The sequence below is a fragment of the Castanea sativa genome, chromosome 11, assembly GCF_040712315.1.
Source record: "Castanea sativa cultivar Marrone di Chiusa Pesio chromosome 11, ASM4071231v1".
Taxonomy (NCBI): Eukaryota; Viridiplantae; Streptophyta; class Magnoliopsida; order Fagales; family Fagaceae; genus Castanea; species Castanea sativa.
The window spans coordinates 27526298-27546765 of NC_134023.1; the positions used below are offsets into that span (position 1 = coordinate 27526298).

At 35.7% G+C, this 20468-nt stretch overlaps 1 protein-coding gene across 1 annotated transcript; it reads left to right on the plus strand.

The window, feature by feature from the left end:
* Positions 1-203: 203 nt before the first annotated feature.
* On the plus strand, positions 204-17830 carry LOC142615630 (protein PAT1 homolog 2-like). Its single transcript, XM_075788370.1, has 5 exons — positions 204-594; positions 1743-1891; positions 11753-11809; positions 12716-12791; positions 15387-17830. The coding sequence occupies exons 1-5, from the start codon at positions 519-521 to the stop codon at positions 17471-17473; spliced, it is 2445 nt and encodes an 814-aa protein (XP_075644485.1). The 5' UTR covers positions 204-518; the 3' UTR covers positions 17474-17830.
* The last annotated feature ends 2638 nt before the right edge of the window (positions 17831-20468 follow it).

Below are 20468 nucleotides of genomic sequence, written 5' to 3' on the forward strand. Positions count from 1 at the left end.
TATATATATATATATATATATATAAAATAAAATTCTCTCTTTACCAAAAAAAGAAAAAAAATCTCTCTCATCTCATCTAATAATATAACGAGTGAAAGAAAGAAATCCGTGTACGTCGGATAGTTGCACGTGCCTAAATTCAAAAAAATAAAAAAAAGAAGGTCTTCTCTTCTTCCCATCTTCTTCTTCGTCTTCTTCTTCTTGAGCTGCCTGTAGATCTTATTAGGGTTATATCCCTATCCTCCTCTCTCTCTCTCTCTCCGAGAGAGTATTTTTTTTTTCTTTTTTTGTTTTTTCCTTCTTCTTTCTTTTCTTTTTATAACCCTAACCTAACCTAACTGACCGAGCTTCTTCTCCAAATTTCCAAAACTGCCCCTTCTATTTCTCTAAATTTACTCGGCCTTCAGCCAATTCTCGAAAACCCTATGCTGATCTCCGCCGATACGACGTAGCTCCGCTTTGCCTCATTCTCAGTCGCAGTCTCAGTCTCAGTCTCTGTGTTTCGTTGTGCCGTCGATATGGACAGATCCGACGGCGGCAAAGACTTCAAGGTCTTCGCTGGGAATAATAATAATAATAATAATAATTCCTCAGGTCTAATTTCTCTACTTTCTTTTTTATATTTTAATCGAATTCTAGGGTTTTGGATTGTTTGTTTGGATGCTGAGAAAGATGAAAAACATGAATACAAATTATTGCTTGATCTCTCTGTTTTACTTCACATAAACAGGTTTCTGTATGTTAATTATGTGGCGGTTTGGTTTGGTTTGGTTTGGTTTAGTTAGTTTAGGACTCCAGACTGTGCAGTCCTGAGTCCATGTTTGTTAAAAAAAGCTGCCTTTTTTTGATTTTTGAATCTGCTCTTGGATTGAGATTGCCCCCTTTTTTTCTCAATAAAAAATATAATTTTTTTTTGAAGTTGTTACAATTATATTTTTCAATAATTAATAATAATTTTATTGAAAAATAGACTGCTTCATTCAAAAAAAGAAGAAGAAGCACAAAATAGCGAATTTTTTTTACAAAACAACCAAAATTATGTACAAGAAAAAAATAGTCTATAAACATCGGAATGGGTCACTAGATATGAGTCCCCAAGCTCGAGACAAATAGAACAGAGTGTTTATGAATGAGGCTAGGAGCTACTAATGTTATTTAATAAAAGGTGTTTCCCAAATTTATGTAATTTAATTAAAAATCAATCACTCTTGGCGGCATCACCCTATTTGCTCTCTAAAGGCCAAAAATATAGCCCCATAATGCACAAGCAAAATCACAGTAAAGTAGCAAATGATTCATTGACACCCCACTACACCTACACATACAACACCAATCTTCTAATGTGATTTTTCTATTTCTACGATTGGGTAATTCTAACTTTCACAATTTACTTTTGTGTCCTTAATTTATCATATCGCTAAATAACTTTCAATTTGGTAAGAAGGTTGTTTTTGGAAGTACAGAAAAGTATAGTAGTGGACACAAGGGAGTTCAATTCCAATTATATATAGACAAGTCTTCATTGAAACTCATAAGCTTTTGATGTTTCACACTAAGTTTTACCTATAAAAAAAACTAATAAACTTTTGATGTACTTTATAAAAAAGAAAAAATAGTACTAAACTTTTGGTTTTTTCCTTATTGTGTGCAAAACTAGAATGTATATTTGGAAGGTTGAAGCTGGAGTAAGTAGCTGCGCATGCATCTATAACTTTGTCTTTTTTTATTTTTTTGTCATGCAGATAGTGCACGCTTTGATGCTTCGCAGTATGAGTTTTTTGGTTGTAATGTTTTGCAAGAAGTTGAATTGGGAGGGTTAGAAGACAATGAAGATAATGGTCCTGCATTTGGACCTGCTGATGATGAGTACCATTTGTTTGACAAAGAAGAGGTAAGATTTTTGTATATGTTTACTTGACTTCAACTTTTTAACTTTTACTAATACAATGACAAATTGACAACAACAACAACAGCAACCAAACCTTTGTCACAAAATTTGGGGGTTATCTATGGATCCTTAATAGACTAATCAATGGTACCCACATGCATTTTTTCCAAAGTTGTAATTATATTTATCGTTCTTTTATAACTTTTTTTTTTCAATTACCTATGGTTTGTTATGAGAAAACCAATAAATCTAAACAATTGACATTCCCTTTAAGGTGTATGTAGTTGTAGTTATGTATTTTTTGACCTAGGTTTTTTGCTTAAATTTTTTTTAATTTAAATTATAAAAAATTGGGGAGTTTAGGTGATATTGTTCATTGTTGGTTTCAATTGAAGTACACAATGGGAGAGCTTGAAGGCCTGTCTACTCGCACATTGACTTTATATAATTGTGAATTAGAATACATTTATGGAGGAGAGGAATGAATTAAGAGATGACTGTCTGACTCAAACTAGAATCAGTAAGAACTGGACCTGAGATTTTGATCCAATGGAGTGGGGGTAGTTCTGAATTTTCAATCTTTACCTTTTCCAACTTTACAAATATAGTGTCAATTTGGGACAAACTGAAAATTTCAGCTTATTTGCAATTTCGGCTTATTTTGCTATTATTTATGGGTCCCACTGCACTTTTTGATACTAATCATGGGTCCTAGACATGGTTGTTAAAATCCCGATTTGAATCCTATGATTCTATGATTTTACGATCTCATCTGCCCAAAATGATCCAGATCTTTCAAGGATCTTTGTGATCGTTCAGGTTCAGGATCGGTAGGATCGTACGATTCTGACAATCCCAAACAATCTTAGTTTCTTGTAATTTTTTTTAACTTGACAGAAGACTTAGTTGAACCTAACGCTTTGTTTGTTTCAATAATGATGTTTTCTAGAAAATGAGTCATTTTCTAAAAAGCATTTTCTATAAAACTATCTCATTTTCCAATGTTTGGTAGTAACTTTAAATAAGTTGAAAAACAACCTCTTAACTTCCCTTATTTAGCTTGCTGTGACATAGAGTTGTTTTCCAAAAAAATTTAATGGAAAACAATCTCTAAAAATAAGCCATACTTTTTATATTGACCAAAGATAGTTTTCCTTTGACTTATATTTTTTTTATTCTACCAAACATTAGAAAATAAGGAAAACTATCTTTACACAAGGTTTTCCATTGAAACAAATGGAGCGTAAGTGAAAAATAAAATAAAATCCAAATAAACCAAGTTTTTCCACTCTAATGTAGAGTGTCACATTTTGGAGTTTTTGGCCTCTTTAAATGATGCTTCCAAATGGATGTAGTGATGTATGGTAATTATATCAATGAATGTATAATTTATGTGATTATTTAACATACCAATGTGTATTTTTTGTTTTTTTATCAAATAATGTAGGATCTTATGATTTACGATTTGATCCTATGATCTAAGATCTCACCTACCTTCCACGATTCTACTTAAGATCCCGATTTTGATAACCTTGGTCTCAGTGTACTATTCATCTTATTTTTTTTAAACTTTTTTTCTACACTTAAACAAAAAGTTTTTAGTTTCAGCTAAATAAGCTGTTCCCAAACGGGCACATAAATAATTAAAATGATCTTGGAAGTAAAATGAATTGAAATAAAGAAAATAGCAGAGTTTGAGTGAACCAACAAGTTAATCGGGGGGGGGGGGGGAGAGAGAGAGAGAGAGAGATTTTCCATGAGGGTTGGAGTGCGTTGAAGTTGAAGAAGCTATACAAGAGGATTTGGCGGATACAAAATGCAGCACATGTAAACAGTTTGGCTTTGAATTATCTTTTCCAATTGGAGAAGTAATCCATGATCTTGTTTTCAGTTGTCCTTAGCTCCTTTTTTGTGGGTCCTTTCCTCATTTGAAGCTTTTGTATGCACTCTGTGTAGTTCCCCTCTTTACAATGAACTTTCTTACTAAGAAACTTATCCTCCTAGGTTTTACTAGCTAGAAGTGAGTCTAAAGGGACCTTTTTTAGAATTATTCCCTACGTTATTAAAAAACGAAAAGAAAAAAGTTATCCTCTTAGGGAGAGTTATCAATTTAAGGTTTTAGTCATATATATCTTTACATAGTTCCTAGGTTAATAATTGTAACTGTTGAGAGGGAGATTGAGAGAGTTTGAAGCTCTAGATTTTATTTACTTATTTATTTGAATGGTAGGGTTGCTAAACCTTTTAAATTTGCAAACTGACAAACTGTATAAAGGATTTAACTAAAGTTAGTGTCAGCTTTAAGCAAAAATTTTCAAATGAAAAGATTTTCATAGAGTCAATCAAGTGGGTTAAAAACCATTTATGGATCATCAGTTTGATCACCCAAAGTTGAAATTTCCTTTTTCAAAAGTTCTCACAAATTGTTTTATTGACCTAAATTTTGATACACTGATAAGTTTGCTTTTTTACTTGATAATTTGAAAAAAAAAGCCTTTTTTATGCCTTGATCCATCCAAGAAAAAATGCATGACATAATTAGCATAATATAGAATTTCATCAATGGAAATATGGTTTAAGATAGTAGACAAAATTCAACCTAATTTGTGGGTTATATGTGGGATTATTGGAATGGTTTTGGGCTAAGAACATAAATTTAATATATTTGGCTTGTGGTGTTAAAGATTGAACCTGGATAATTTAAAATAATTATGTCCTTGATGGCTAGAGATGTAAAGTTATGACATGATTCGGATATTTGGAACTTTGTCTGTAGGAAGGAGTGAAATAACTGTGCCTTTGAGGATAAAGACAATCAAAGAATCAGTTGGAATCATTGCTAATTCAAACTCTGTTTGATTGGTCCCGTGTATGGGGTCTTACAAATAGTAACACCATTCTAGAATTCACAAAATCACTGAACTTTTTTACATAATCCTTTTATGATTATTTCAGGTTATGGAGTGCTCATCATCATGAGCATGAAGTAACCTTTTATAGTAATAAATTTCTATTACTAATGAAAAATAGTTATATGAATCATAGATAGCATTGCCATGCACTTTTGGAGCTAGTGATTGTGCTTTCATTTTACCATGTATTATTACAAGCAGAGAAAAATGTTTGTAGCTTGACTAGTCTAAAAGATATTAAAATAATTGTATGCAACAGTGTTGTAAAGTACCACAAAAAAATTCCTAGTAGAAAATTGATTATACGTAGCAAAGAAGCTTGCCCTGTAATTCTTTAAAAGCATATCTGACAGTAGTATACTATGGTCATCCAAAGAGAGTGCTGCTGGGAAGGGGTAATGCTAAGGTGGTTGTTTTCTCTTGAGGAGTGGAAACTTGTTGAAATATCCACTATGAGGGAATAGGTAGGGAATAAAGTTGGGAAGGTGGGGATTTGTTTTAGTTTAGAGAAATGATACATGTCAAGTAATATTTTTACTCCAAATCAGGAAAAAAAGTGAGTTAAAAAATTGCAGAGAGCTTTCTATGTGTCAAGTAACCAGGTCTGAACATTGTATTTTTGTATTTATCAATAGGAATGTGGATGAAAGGGATAATTTCCAGTTTTAATAGTAAATAAGTGAAAATTAAATAATAAGCACACACAAAGAACACAAGAATTTACGTGGTTAAGCAAATTGCCTACCTCCACGGCAATGACGGAGAAATTTCACTATAAAAAACAGGGAGATACAATAGTGCACAAGAACACTCTCAAGAAACCCAAATCCCAATTACAACCTAGTGCTCTCTCACAAAAGAAACAATAAGACTAGAAGCTAACTGCCTCTCTAATTCTCTATTTTCTTATGTGGCTGCACTGCTAGGTTATTAGGAATTCTCTCTAAATTCTATATGCCATACAACACAAACTTAATATATATATATATATATATATATATATATATATATATATTTCATAGGTCAGGAATATTAGGTCTCCTAATACAAGTTGTATTTGGTTTAGTTGACCAAATTTGGTCCTAGCAATTCATAGCCACAAGGGCCCACATCTACAAATCTCCACCTTGGCTTGAATTGATCAAGCTACACTAGCAAATTCCTCCATTGCCTCCACCTTAGCCCTTAAGGGCTATCAATAACGGTTGCAAACACCAATTAAGTCCAAGTAGCTCCTGAACTTGTCTGTTGGAACTGGCTTTGTCAACATATCTGAGGCATTCTCTTCCTCTCTGTATGAATAATCCTTAGCCACTAATCGTGCTTTGAATTTTTCACCTTCATTTTCTAATAATGCTTCTTTCTTTCGGTATACCCACTTGCAACCATTAGCCTTCTTTCTCTTGGGCAATTTCACTGATTCCCAAGTATTATTCATTTGTAGTGACCTTATCTCTTCTACATCCCTGTAAGATGATGAATCTCCACTACTGGTTATGAGAGCGAAGCTAACTATGTCTTCAAAGCCATATCTCTATGATACTTTGTGAACTCGCTTCTCTCTACCTCTATGCTGCTTCCCATACACACAATACTCACAGAAGTTTAGCTTGCATGTCTTCATCTGCTTCAATAAATTTCTCTCGTGTAGATCTAACATACCACGTTCACCAATATGGCTAAGTCGCTTATGTCATAATTTTGTGTCGTCAGTGGTTGACTCTACTGGAGTGGTGACTGCAACTCCTCTTACAACTGTGTTCCTAATCAATCTGTGAAGCATGCTTACTTTCTATCCCTTCATCACCATCAAAGCATCTTTGGTAATCTTGATAATTCCAGCCTTTGATGAGTATGAATACCCTAAATCATCAAATACTCCTAAAGAAATTAAATTCTTCCTAAGATCTGGAAAATGTCTGACATTACTAAGAACTCTTACAACTCCATCAAACATCTTGATCTTCACGGTACCAATCCTAATAACCGGGCATGTAGCATCATTACCCATTTGGACCATACCACCATTGTAAGGCTAATATGTCTCAAACCAATCTTTCTTTGGAGTCATATGATATGAGCATGCTGAATCTAAAACCCAAGATTCCGATAAAACATTGTTACCTGATGAAATTGAAAGTAAACCTGCACCAACTTCACTGTCATCTGATGTTTCTTCAGCAACACTAGTTGATTCCAAGGGCTTCTTTCCATTCCTCTTCTCCTCTAAATGCTCTTTTAAATCTTTGCATTGATTCTTGTAGTGCCCTTTCTTGTGACAATAAAAGCACTCTATTTCTTTCTTTGTACGTCATCTAGACTGGGATTTGTTCCCGTTGGATCTTGACTTGCTTCTACCCCGATTGCTTGACTTTGACTTTACAATTAGTCCATTAGCTTGAGAACCATCACCATCTTGCTTCATCTTTACGTATGACGAGAGAGCACTAGTCACCTCTTCAAGTACTACAGTCTCTTTCTCGTACATCAATGTAGTCACATCAAAATGCATAGGAAGCAACGCTAATAAGAGTAACGCTTTATCTTTGTCCTCATAATTCACCCCAAAACTTGACAATTGGGTGTTTAACATGTTAAACGTGTTGAGATGCTCCAACATATCTGAACCCTCCTTCATATGCAAACTATACAGTTGCTTCTTCACATACAACTTGGTCGTCAAATTCTTTCTCATATAAAGACCTAGTTTTTCCTAAACTTCCTTTGTGGTCTTTGCTTCTAGGATGTTGTGAATGACCTCATTACCTAGGTTGAGATGAATAGCGCTAGTTGCTTTCTCATCCATCTCTACCCATTCTTCATCCTTCATCTTTTCCGGTTTCTTCTCCATCCCAAGCAAGGCTTTATGAACTCCATGTTGAATTAGGAGATCCTTCATCCGCCTTTGCCAAAGGGAAAAATTTCCCTTACCACAAAACTTCTCTAAATTACACTCTATTTGAATGGAGTGTGGTTTTTTCTCATTTTTCTTGTTCTTCCTTTTCTTTTTTTCTTGACTGTTGTTCTTTTGTCTCTTGATTTGTGCCCCCATAGTACATCCCCAATGTACTTGGCTTGGCAATCTTTTTATTATTAATAATATTCTTACGTTGTTTATAAAAAAAAAAAAAACTTCTCTAAATCATACTTTGTGCTTGACATCTTTATTGTATTCAAAGGATTGAATCCTAACCTTGCTCTGATACCACTTGTGCAAATAGCACCATAGGACTCAATAATAGTAAATAAACGGAAATTAAATAACAAGCACGCACAAAGAATGCAAGAATTTATGTGGTTTAGCAAACTGCCTACCTCTATGGCAACGGCGGAGAATTTCATTATAAAAAATAGGGAGATACAATAGTGCACACGGATACTCTAAAGAAACCCAAATTCCAATTACACCCTAGCACTCTCTCACAAAAGAAACAATAAGACTAGACGCTGACTGCTCTCTAATTCTCTATTTTCTTATGCGGCTGCACTGCTAGGTTATTAGGAATTCTCTCTAAATTCTATATGCCACACAACACAAACCTAATATATATATTTCATAGGTCGGCAATACTGGGTCTCCTAGTACAAGTTGTATTTGGTTTAGTTGACCTAATTTGGGTTTGGCAATTCATAGCCACAAGGGCCCACGTCAGCACAACCCTTGAAAAAAGAAAAGAAAAGTATCTGAGGAAAAAGACACAATCAAGCTCAAGGCTTCATTCCTCTGTAGGCTTTTCTAGTTAATTTTTGGCATGAAAAGTTTTCTTCCTCTGCATACATGAGTTGCTGGTATATCCAATGAGAGCCAGCTCAAATAGTAGTACAACAGAGTAGAGGGTGAGGGTTGTGGGTTCAACACCCATAGAATGTATAACTTACCAATTAAAAGAAGAAAAAAAAGTAAAAGTTGCTTGTAAAGCTTTATTGTTATTGTTTTTAATGTTCTAACAGTCAAGAATATTATATACATTTTTGGAATTTCTGGACATGGAAGGTAGTCTGAACTATGGGTTTATCTTTTATTTTGTTCAGATCCATGGGCTTTACCTTGGGTTTTGGGTCTTTTACAGGTGCTCTTTTATAGTTATTTGGATTTTATTCAATAGGGAATGAACTTTTTTTATTAGAAAATAGAGAAGTAGAAAAATAACTTGCTCCCCATATACATAGGAAGTGTACTAGGGAAGGTACAAAAGTCATCTAAAATTACATAAGTTTAGAAACTTCACACACAAGTGAGCAAAAAGAATGAGCAACAGAAAGCAACCATCCAATTGGGTTCTGCGTTTGAATCAGTTTGAACAATTTATTAGGGATAGGGGTTGAGTGGTGTTGCCTACTCATATTTTCCATGGAGGATAAAAATTCCTACTAAGGTAGACGTCAAACGAGATATGATTTCATTGACTCATTCTATTTGTGTTTTAAGGAACCAACACAACTGATATGCTTCATTGGTTTCCCATATATGATATGTATCTTAAAGAAATTACTTTTTTTTTTTAAAAAAAAATTAATTAACTTTTACTTCAAGGTCATGGTGATGAGCACTCCATAATCTAAAAGAATCACAAAAATTTATGTACATAAGAGAAGAGATACAGTTAAATCAACAACAGTGGTACTATATGCAAGACCCCATGCATGAGATCATGCAAACAAAGTTCGAATTAGTAGTGCTTCTAGTTAATTCTTTGAGCTGTCTGTATCCTCAAAGGTATGATTATATTTGCTCCTTCCATAATAGCCACATCAAGCATAATGGTACAAAATTCATAATATTTGAAGAGTGCTTCCCAAACCAATTCCTCCACTCAGCCACATCAAGCATAATGGTACAAAATTCATAATATCTGAAGAGTGCTTCCGACACCAGTTCCACGCAGCCAGAACATTCTCATTGGTAACACCCAATGAAACCCAGATGTTTTGAAAACAAGGCTTCATAAGTCATAAAAAAAATTCACAATGGACCAACAAATGGCTTACTGTCTCTCCATTACACTTGCACATACAACACCACCCAACTGAGGAAAAACCTCTCTTGATAAAGATCATCACAAGTAAGGATCTTCCCCCAGGTTATTGTCCAAACAAAGAAGGATACCCTTTTAGGAGCCTTAGTACACCAAACACTCTTCCTAGGGAAATAATTAGTTGGTGCAACTCAGATAGCCTCGTGCAAAGAGCAGACAGAAAAGATGCCACTCTTTTTCAGTTTCCATAGCATCCTATCACTCCCCTCTTATAAGCAAATGTCTGGCTGATATGGATTGGTATAGAATTGTTTCAACTCATGCTATATTATTTTCTATTAATATGGACGCTTCCCATGTAAACAGAGATCAGTTTAGAGCATCTCCAGCAATCATGGAACTCTTCATTGAGAATAGTGTAATTTAATTCTGACTCTGGCTGTGATGCCTAGAAATTTAAGTTCTCAGTCTTCTTCTTCTGTAATAGCTTTATTTCTCTTAACTGTTTATCTAATTTTCATTCTTCTGATTCCTTCAATCTAATTTTCAAATCTTAAAATTCTATTTTACTTACCCAAATCCCCTCAACAATGTTTCAAGCCCAAGCTGCTGGCAAACTTAACACCGCTACCAATGCTAACCATGGCTCTTTATAGCTACTTAAAACTTGGACTTGGACCTGCCTCCCAAAATTTCAACCCAAACAGTTTATGCTTCTTTGCATCAATATATGTCCACCACATATGCTAAGTTGTTTAATGCTGTAGTGATGTATCCTATGTGAAAGTCACTTTATTAGAACTGTTGTATCATCTAGTTCTCTGAGTGGAAAGAGCCAAAACTTCCTTTTAAAAATCTTACCATGGTAATGTTCTTTTCTGAGTGATAGAATCATCAAAGATTTTGTTAGTTACATGCAGATCTCAGCAAGATAATTTATTCTTTTTTAGAAGGGAGCTTATTGAGTTCCGTCTTGCTCACCTTGTTGTCACTGAAATGCCTCTTTCAAATTACGTAAACTAAGCCTGAGTTTTATCCACTTTGGTTCTCTCTCTCTCCCCCTCCCGTGTCCAAGAAAATAAAGAAAACAGTATAGGTCATAGTAGTTTTGCAGTTTGCTAATCAGTTCACTGCCAAACAAGTACAGATTTAGAACCTTCAAAATGTAGCACAATGCCGGATGTAATAATCCCTTCCTAGTTTTTTTGCATTTCTGGTTTGAATGCTGAAATTATTGACTATTTGAAAATCTCTATTATTATATAGAAAGGTTGACTTGTTTCGTTTTTTTTTTTATTTATAAAATTTATAATTTCAAGAACTGGGCATGGTGAAAGGTTTTTAACTTTGTTTCTGGCATCATCACCAAAGAACAGTGCGATTCAGAAAATATCAATTTTAACAAATATATCTTCAGTTTGGGTCTATGATACATTTCCTCACCAAGTTGCTTGATATGCGTCACTTTGAGATATGTAAATATATCATCTGAACTCTTAAAATATGACTCTTCAGTTAGTACTATGGCAGTTCTTTTGTGCAAACCAGGTTCTTATAAATCTAAGCAGTTGCCTTTTCATATGTGGCACAAACTTCAATTGCTTATATGGAACTGCAAACATTTGAGAAGAATAATATGGATATTCCTTTTATGCAGTCCCCGTTTTTATAAACGTTCCCCATTTCTTGTTCTTTTATCATGTGATTTCAATTCAAATTTGTATGATTTTCCCTTTCCATGTACAGAATAGCTTTATAATGGTAAGCTTGCCTTGTAGAACTCCTGCCATTGGTTGTCAAATACATCAATTTTTTAAAAATGATTTTTTTCGTTTGCTTTATTGCTGTTGCCTTCCACTTTCTTCTTTTTCTTTTAAAACTGCAAGTTTAGTAAGAGAAATTTTTTATTGTCAACACTTCAATTTGCTGGGCCTGAAGTAGTATAATGACTTCAGTTCACTTATTTTCCATCTCAGGGTGTAGGTTTGGGATCTTTGTCAGATGTGGATGATCTGGCAACTACTTTTGCCAAGGTTAGCTTCCTTGAATTTGATGGTTGTGCAGGCAATGATGAATAAATGTTGTGTAGCCTTTGATAAGTTGTCAATTTCTTTAATTCTCATGTCATAATCTATAATTTCTATTATTTTTATATTTTGTTATTTCAATGATTTGAAGATATCACTCTTATGTTGTTAAGTGTAAGGCTTCTCTCTTAATTTCTGATGCTAAGCTGTGTGTAGGTATATAGGGTAATATAGATTTTTAATGACAGTTGATATCACGTTAGAATAATTTCCTGGCTTGAATATTTATTTTTATTCTATTTTATAAATAGATAAGTTACATATGCACCCAATGGGTCTTGAACCCACTACCTCACCCTCCACCAAGCACTTGCAAGGGTATGGAGGTGCTACTTGAGCTAGAGCTTATTGGCCTGTTTTGTATTGCAGTTAATTAATCATCTCTTTCTCCAGCTAAGTTTCTACTTATATAATTGGGAATTTTTTAGTGACTGGTCAATTAATGTCATTGCGAAGATTATATACAGCCATCAAGCCTGAAGACTTGTATATGTGATAGTGGTTATTAAATTCACTGGCTGGTCATTCTTGCTCTGACTATTTGATGGCTTGAATGGAGCTAATTTTTATTTGTAATTCCTTCAACATGATTATGTGGCTCTTTGATTGTTATATTGGTTTAGAATCATAGCAGATTATACTTGGATATTAACTGTGAAAATGGACATGCTTATTACTAGAAGTTTATTTTTATGCAACTCTTTTAGTATGTTTGAAAACTTTGACAATGTGCCAAAGAGTGAAGGTTGCTTGATTGTGCTATTGTGGTTGTCATAGTTATTTTATTGATATGCTATCTCCATGATTTTTCCCTTTATATTTTGTGGCTTATGCTGTTGTTCTGTTATACAGTTGAACAGAGTTGTAACAGGACCGAGACACCCGGGAGTTATTGGTGATAGAGGATCTGGATCCTTTTCACGGGAAAGTGAGTAAGCTTGATGTGAATTTTTGTGTTCCTGATGTTAGTCTTTAGATATCTTGAGGCAAACAGAGCAGCAAATAGACAGGCCATGCCACAGTATTTTTTGATGTTTGAGTAGGCATTACTTACTATGTTGGCCTCATTATGAGGTGTGGGCCCTGCTAACTTATTCTGGAAGTGAGTTTTTGGTATCTGGTTCCAAAAAGTGATTTGGAGGTTCTTTTATTTGAAAAAAGACACTTTTCTCAGGGGAAACACCTGTTACACGTGTGGATCCACACATTTCCCCTTTCTCCTGAAGTACTAATTTGACAAGTCTTTTAAACTTGCTCTTTGTGATCAGATGTTGCTTCAAACATAAGTGTTGACAAACAATCACCCTTAAATCAATTCATCCATGTCCTCTTAAAATTTTTGTGTAATGGATTTTCCAATCCTATTTTGAGCAGTGTACGCCCTAATTATGTTAATTTTCTCCTCCTAAGACAAGTTTTATTAACATAATTCTATTCACTATCTGCTTAATCTCAACTGCTTTTTTAAGAATATTATCTACGATTATCCTGAACTCTTTTTTATTTATTTATTTAAATTTATTTTATTTTATTTATCATTTTTTAATCTCTTCCACTATACTATAATTTATACCCTATATGTTTGAATTCTCTAGATTTCTCACCTACTAACTTAGTCTCCTGAAGATATACTATTTGTATACTCCTCCTGGTCATTGTTTAAACTATTTCCATTGGTTTCTTCGATAAAATTCCTATATTCTTAGTGCCTCTTGTTCTAAATTCTTTACCCACGCCCATTCATTAGTGTTGGAAATCTTGCACATTTTTCACTGTACCCGAGTGCAGATGTAGTGCATTGCTTGCATGGAACGCTCTGGCTAACCTTTGCCCATTTTTCAGTGTCTGATATAGCACTTCACCAGTAGGTAACGCCCCAACGTGCATCTGTAATGAATCCATTCATAATAGAGATTATTGCTTCCCCGCCCGGGCTTTCTTCCTGAATAGAGGATTGGGTTAAGTTTCTCCCTTGCCTCGATGATTTCCATTTGGATGCTTAGCGCGGGGATCCTCATACATGGTGAATAACCAAATTCCAATTGAAATGAAATTCTTAGGATAAATCAATGGGACCGATCTTAGACTCAAATAAGTCAAGATCGAAAGCACTAAACAATTTCTTGTTAGGGTCCCAGGCATACTGAATCACAGCCAAGAGCTAACAAGATTGTTGTTAGCTTTCCAATCACCTTTCATCTGTGTTTGAGTGCGCTCCAAACTCCTTTTTTTGGGCTGGCACTGGCTGTGAACAAAATATATGATGCTAAACATAGGCACAAACAGAGTTAAAAAGGGTCACTAAATATATATTTATAAAAATAATTGGACATAGTTTTAACTATTTAATCTGATAACCTGGGCAATCTTCCTGTGAAATGGTTTATTGTTCTTTCCCCTCTCTCTAACATACCTTCAAAAAATTAATTTTAGTCTCAATGATCCATATATCTGTTCAAGCCTAGCATCCCTGTCAAATGACTAGTACGAGATATAGGTTATATAAAATTTTGAATTCCTGTATAATGCCTTAGATGTTTTTGAGTAAAAGCTTTCAATTTGATAGAAAACCCGTAATCTTAAATGAGACGACATTTTTGGACAACTAATTTTGGTCTATCTCAGTAATCATCAATCAATAAAGCTATTTAGTATTTACTCAGGAAATTTTTTGGAAGAAAAAAGATCTTCCTCATTTGGTTCCTATTGACTTAAAAAGAATGTTCCTTAATTGTAAAAGTTTTTAGTCTATTTCTTTGTGTGCATGCATATACCATAATGTAGTTTTGTAAAATAAAGTTTAATTTTTATTAATAATATATTATGAGTGTCTAGAAGCTCCTTTCATGTCTCTATGCTCATTTGTTTTGTTTTGTATTTTTAATATTATTTTTTTGCCATTTAATTGTTTTTAATGTGAACAGTGAACTATATCACTAAACATGAAACTTTTCATTTTTTCTAGCATTAAGTGTTTCTTTAATTTCCCTTACTTTTTAGGCTTTTTTTTTTTGGTCTTGTCTGAGTTTCAATGTCTCAAAGAGCACAATCTGTCTTCCTCTCTATTCATGGTGCATGTAAGCATGTGCGTGTGCACATGCACACACTAGGAAGCTCTGTGGTGCAGTAATTATTTTGCACCATTCCATTTAGGCTTATGATCTGTATAAAATTAATTTGGGCTGCCAGCCCAAATTTACCATGATAATAAGATGACTTCATTAGTTCTGTTTAATGGAAAAGCTGATCTACCTTTTACACAACACATGGCAAGAAGGATAAGTGTTTTAGGTTGTGAAATTGGGCCTGAAATGGTTCAGGTTTGGACTTTGCTTTTTGATGTTTTTTCTGCTAGGAGTATTCCAGATAAACTGCTTTCTTTTCCATTGAGTGCATCTATTTGTTAAGTGCCAATTATAAATAATTGTAAAAGTAGGTTGGACTTTATATTCCTATAACTGTTGCTTATTGTCCCTCCTCCCCTCTTCTTCCCCCTCATTCACTAACAGCAAGCTCTGTTCAGGTTCATCTGCGACCGAGTGGGCACAAGATGGAGATTTTGGAAACTGGTTAGACCAGCAAATGTTTGATGCAGAGAGTGGTCAAGATGAGAAGAGGTGGTCGTCACAGCCTCAATCTTCTGCTCGTCTTGGAGAATCAAAACCTTTGTACAGAACATCCTCATACCCCCAGCAGCAACCAGTGCTGCACCACTACTCCAGTGAACCAATTCTAGTACCCAAATCAACTTTCACGTCTTTCCCTCCTCCTGGAAGTAGATCTGAACAGGGTTCACCGCACCATCTGAATATGCCTTCTCTTGGCAGTGGTTCTCAAATGCCATTCTCTGCACCGAACCTCTCTCCTTTATCTAATTCTAATCTTCATTTGGCTGGTTTAGCTCATGGGTTGCACTATGGTGGGAATATGCGTCAGTTCACCACTTCTGGCCTTTCTTTTAATAACAGGCCACAAAACCACTGGGCCAACCATTCTGGCATGTTGCACGGGGATCACTCTAGCCTTTTGAATAATATTTTGCAGCATCAGTTACCTCATCAAAAGGGTGTCATGTCCTCACAAATAATCTCACCACAGCAGCAGCTGCAACAACAGAGACTGCACCATCAAGTTTCACCATCTATGGCCCATTTTGCAGCACTGCAGTCGCAACTGTATAGTACTCATCCATCATCTTCACATAAGGCTATACTGGCAGATATGAGAGACCAAAGACCTAAATCATCTCAAAGAGGCAAACATAATATGCGTTTTTCTCAGCAGGGTTCTGATGCTAGTAGCCATAAAAGTGACAGTGGGTGGGTCCAAATCAGATCCAAGTATATGACATCTGAAGAAATAGAGAGTATTCTTAAAATGCAGCATGCTGCTACACATAGCAATGACCCATACATTGACGACTATTACCACCAAGCAAGTCAAGCCAAAAAGGCTTCTGGATCAAGGTTAAAACATCCTTTCTGCCCATCTCACCTGAGGGAGCTCCCTTCTCGAGGGCGTAATAGTACAGAACAACATCCTCATCTCCTAGCTGATGCCCTTGGGAGGATTCCCCTCCCACCTGTACGTAGGCCTCGCCCCCTCCTTGAAGTTGATCCTCCTCCCTCTGCTTCTGGTGATGGCTCTGAGCAGAAAGTCCCTGAGAAGCCCTTGGAACAGGAACCAATGCTTGCTGCTAGAATTACTATTGAGGATGGCCTCTGTCTTCTTCTTGATATTGATGATATTGATCGGCTGCTACAGTTTAGTCAGCCCCAGGATGGGGGTACTCAGCTCAGACGAAGGCGACAGATGCTGCTAGAAGGTCTGGCGGCATCACTTCAGCTTGTAGATCCACTTGGCAAAAGCAGCGTCTCTATTGGCCCGACTGCCAAGGATGACCTTGTGTTCCTACGGTTGGTTTCTCTTCCCAAGGGTCGAAAACTCCTTTCTAGGTTCCTTCAGCTTCTCTTCCCTGGTAGCGAGCTTGCCCGAATTGTTTGTATGGCTATTTTCCGTCATTTAAGGTTTTTGTTTGGCGGCCTTCCATCTGATAAAGGAGCAGCTGAGACAACCACAAACCTTGCAAAGACAGTTTCCTCATGTGTTAAGGGAATGGATCTACGAGCGCTTAGTGCTTGTCTTGTTGCAGTTGTTTGTTCATCAGAACAACCACCACTCCGCCCTGTTGGAAGTACAGCTGGAGATGGGGCCTCTGTTATTTTGAAGTCAGTCCTTGAAAGGGCAACTGAGCTCTTAACTGATCCTCATGCTGCTGGCAACTGTAGCATACCAAACCGTGCCCTGTGGCAGGCTTCATTTGATGAATTCTTTACTCTTCTTACTAAGTATTGCCTGAGTAAATATGAAACTATTGTGCAATCCATACGTTCACCTACCCAACCAAGCACAGAAGTCATTGGATCAGAGGCAGCCAGAGCTATTAGTAGAGAAATGCCTGTGGAGCTTCTACGTGCCAGTCTTCCTCACACTGATGAGTGCCAACGGAAACTTTTGTTAGATTTTGGTCAACGATCCATGCCCATTTCTGGGATCAATCCCCGTGGTGGAAGCAGTGGCCGGATAAACTCAGAATCAGTGAGGGGTTAATAGAGGGTTACAAAGGATAATTTAAATGATTTTTTGGAAACGTCCATGAATTAATTCGGTTTTTATCTGCCTCTCTGGATGCTTTCATGGGGTCAAATATATATTTTACTCAATGGCCCCTTGCATGCATTTGGAAGTGAACCTATCAAGAGGTGAATGTGGTTAGGATTTGATATTTGGCAGCATGGGGAGTGGATGCAAGGCATGTGTAGTTTATTGTAGGCGCAGTTCAAGGCTCCAGTGTAATCTTTGTTATTCTAAGTTTATTTCAGAAAATTTTCTGTGATTCTCATTTTGACGAATTGATAGTCTTGCATAAATGTGTATTATGATGGAATTCTTGATGTTTGTCTCTAAGATTTTTCTTCTGGAGCCTTTATTTTGGTGCTGTGGTAAAAGTCTAGCGTAGAACTTTGGTAGGGTATAGATTGTACAGATGTTACTGAACCTTCAAACATTTCTTTCAATTCCGTCTAGTCACTTGGAAAAATTTGTTATTAGGTCTCAAAAAGGTTGTTAATTAGTTCATGGCATTCCAAAGTTATGTGGAGAAAAGAAAAGAAGTAATTGACAAATAAATTCTTTTTTTCATTTATTATTTTTCAGTGTGTTGTGTCGATTTCAGTGTTACCTCCTTGATGAAGGGTGTAATATATGATTAGATTAGACTTTGTGATGAACCCGTTAGACTATATCGTAGATGGGTGGGGAAATTAAAGAGTAAAAATGGGGGAATTTCTATGTGAGAGAGAGAGAGAAAGAGAATATTAGTTCATTCCAGTGTTACCTCCTTGATGAAGGGTGTAATATATGATTAGATTTGACTTTGTAATGAATCCGCTGGGCTCTGTGGTAGATGGATGGGGAAATTAAAGAGTAAAAATGGGGGAATTTGAGAGAGAGAGAGAGAGAGAGAGAGAGAGAGAGAGAGAGAGAGAGAGAGAGAGAGAGAGAGAGAGAGAGAGAGAGACGATAACCGTTGGGAAAATGAAAAAGACAGAAAGGGTACCAATTGGCTAGAGCATTGTTATTAATACCGTTTCGGACCCCGTTTCGGTTTGTCCAGTGGAATGGAATATTTCGGTACTGGCCGATTTCGGCGTACCGTTTTAAGGTGTTTCGGGTTCCTAAAAATTAAATTATATATATTCTTGTAAAACATAAAATTGTCAATTCTAATAAATAAATAACTAAATTTCAAATAATACAAATCATTTAGTCTTAACTCTTAAGTCTTAAACATCAATATAACATCTATTTAACATCACACAATAAGAAGATTTACAAGACAATAACTAAACATCAAATAATACAAAACATTTAGTCTTAACTTTTATGTCTTAAACCTCAATACAACATCAAACAATAAGAAGATTTATAACAAGTCATTACTCATTACATAAGCCCATAATAATTAATAACTAATAAGCCAACAAAATTTATAACATAATATTAGCCATCAAAAATTTTTTTTTTCCATAGGCCAAATCATGTACCGGCCGGAATTCACATCTCGGCCGGAATTGGCCGGAATGGACCGGAATGGCTCGAAATCTGGCTCGAGGTGGAACGTTGGGTATCCTGGTACCGGTTTGCATACCGGAATGAAAAATTCCGGCCGTTCTGGCCGGAACGGAACGGAATCAATAACAATGGGCTAGAGTACGTGTAATTGAGGTCACTTTGCTAAACTATATGTAGTTTAGTCCCAAAAAAAGAGTCAAAACTTTAGAATTTGCAGAAAAATCCCCAAGAAGTCTAGAAAATCACAAATAATCCCTAGTGGACCTTAAAAGAAGAAGAAAATCAAGAAAGACTCAGAACCATCCCTAGTGGATCAGAAAATCAAAATTACAGACATGCCCTTTAAAGCGTAAGAAATTACAGAATTGCCCCTCAATGGGTCGAAAAGATGGGGAATTATATAGAAGCCTCAGAAAGTCCTGAAATGATGAAATTACTCCCTAGTGAGTCAATGTATGTTGATCTGCACACAGATTCCTCAGAAAGATTACAAGTCAGAAGATTACTCCTAAGTGAGTTAAGAAAAGCAGAATTTGCACAAAATAGAGTGTGTTAATATGAGTTCATTTCAGAGTTAGCTCCTTGATGAAGGGTGTAATATATGATTATATCAGACTTTGTAATGAACCTGTTAGGCTTTGTGGTAGATGGGTGGGGAAATTAAAGAGTAAAAAAGGGGGAATTTGAGAGAGAGAGAGAGAGAGAGAGAGAGAGAGAGAGAGAGAGAGAGAGAGAGAGAGATTCTGTTAATATTAGTTCATTTCAGTGTTACCTCCTTAATGAAGGGTGTAATATATGATTAGATTTGACTTTGTAATAAACTCGTTAGGCTTTGTGGTAGATGGGTGGAGGCAATTAGAGAGTAAAAATGGCAGAATTTATATGAGAGAGAGAGAGAGAGAGAGAGAGAGAGAGAGAGAGAGAGAGAGATGGCCGGTAATTGTTGGAAAAATGAAAAAGGCGGAAAGGGTACCTATTGGCTAAACTACGTGTAGTTGAGGTCTCTCTGCTAAACTATATGTAGTTTAGTCCCAAAAAAAGAGTCAAAACTTCAGAATTTGCAAAAAAACCCCCAAGAAGTCTAGAAAATCACAAATAATCCCCAGTGGAAATCAAAAGAAGAAGAAAATCAAGAAAAACTTAGAACCATCCCTAGTGGATCAGAAAATCAGAATTACAGACTTGCCCTCTAGAGTATAAGAAATTACAGAATCGCCCTCTAGAGCACAAGAAATTACATAATTGCCCTCTAGAGCATAAGAAATTACAAAATTGCCTCTTAATGGGTTGAGAAGATGGGGCAGAAGCCTTAGAAAGTCTCAAAATGGTGAAATTACTCTCTAGTGAGTCAATGGATGTTGATTTGCACACAAATTCTTCGAAAAGATTACAAGTCAGAAGATTACTCTTAAGTGAGTCAAGAAAAATCAGAATTTGCATAGAAGCCCTCTAGGAAGTTAAAGATCAAAAT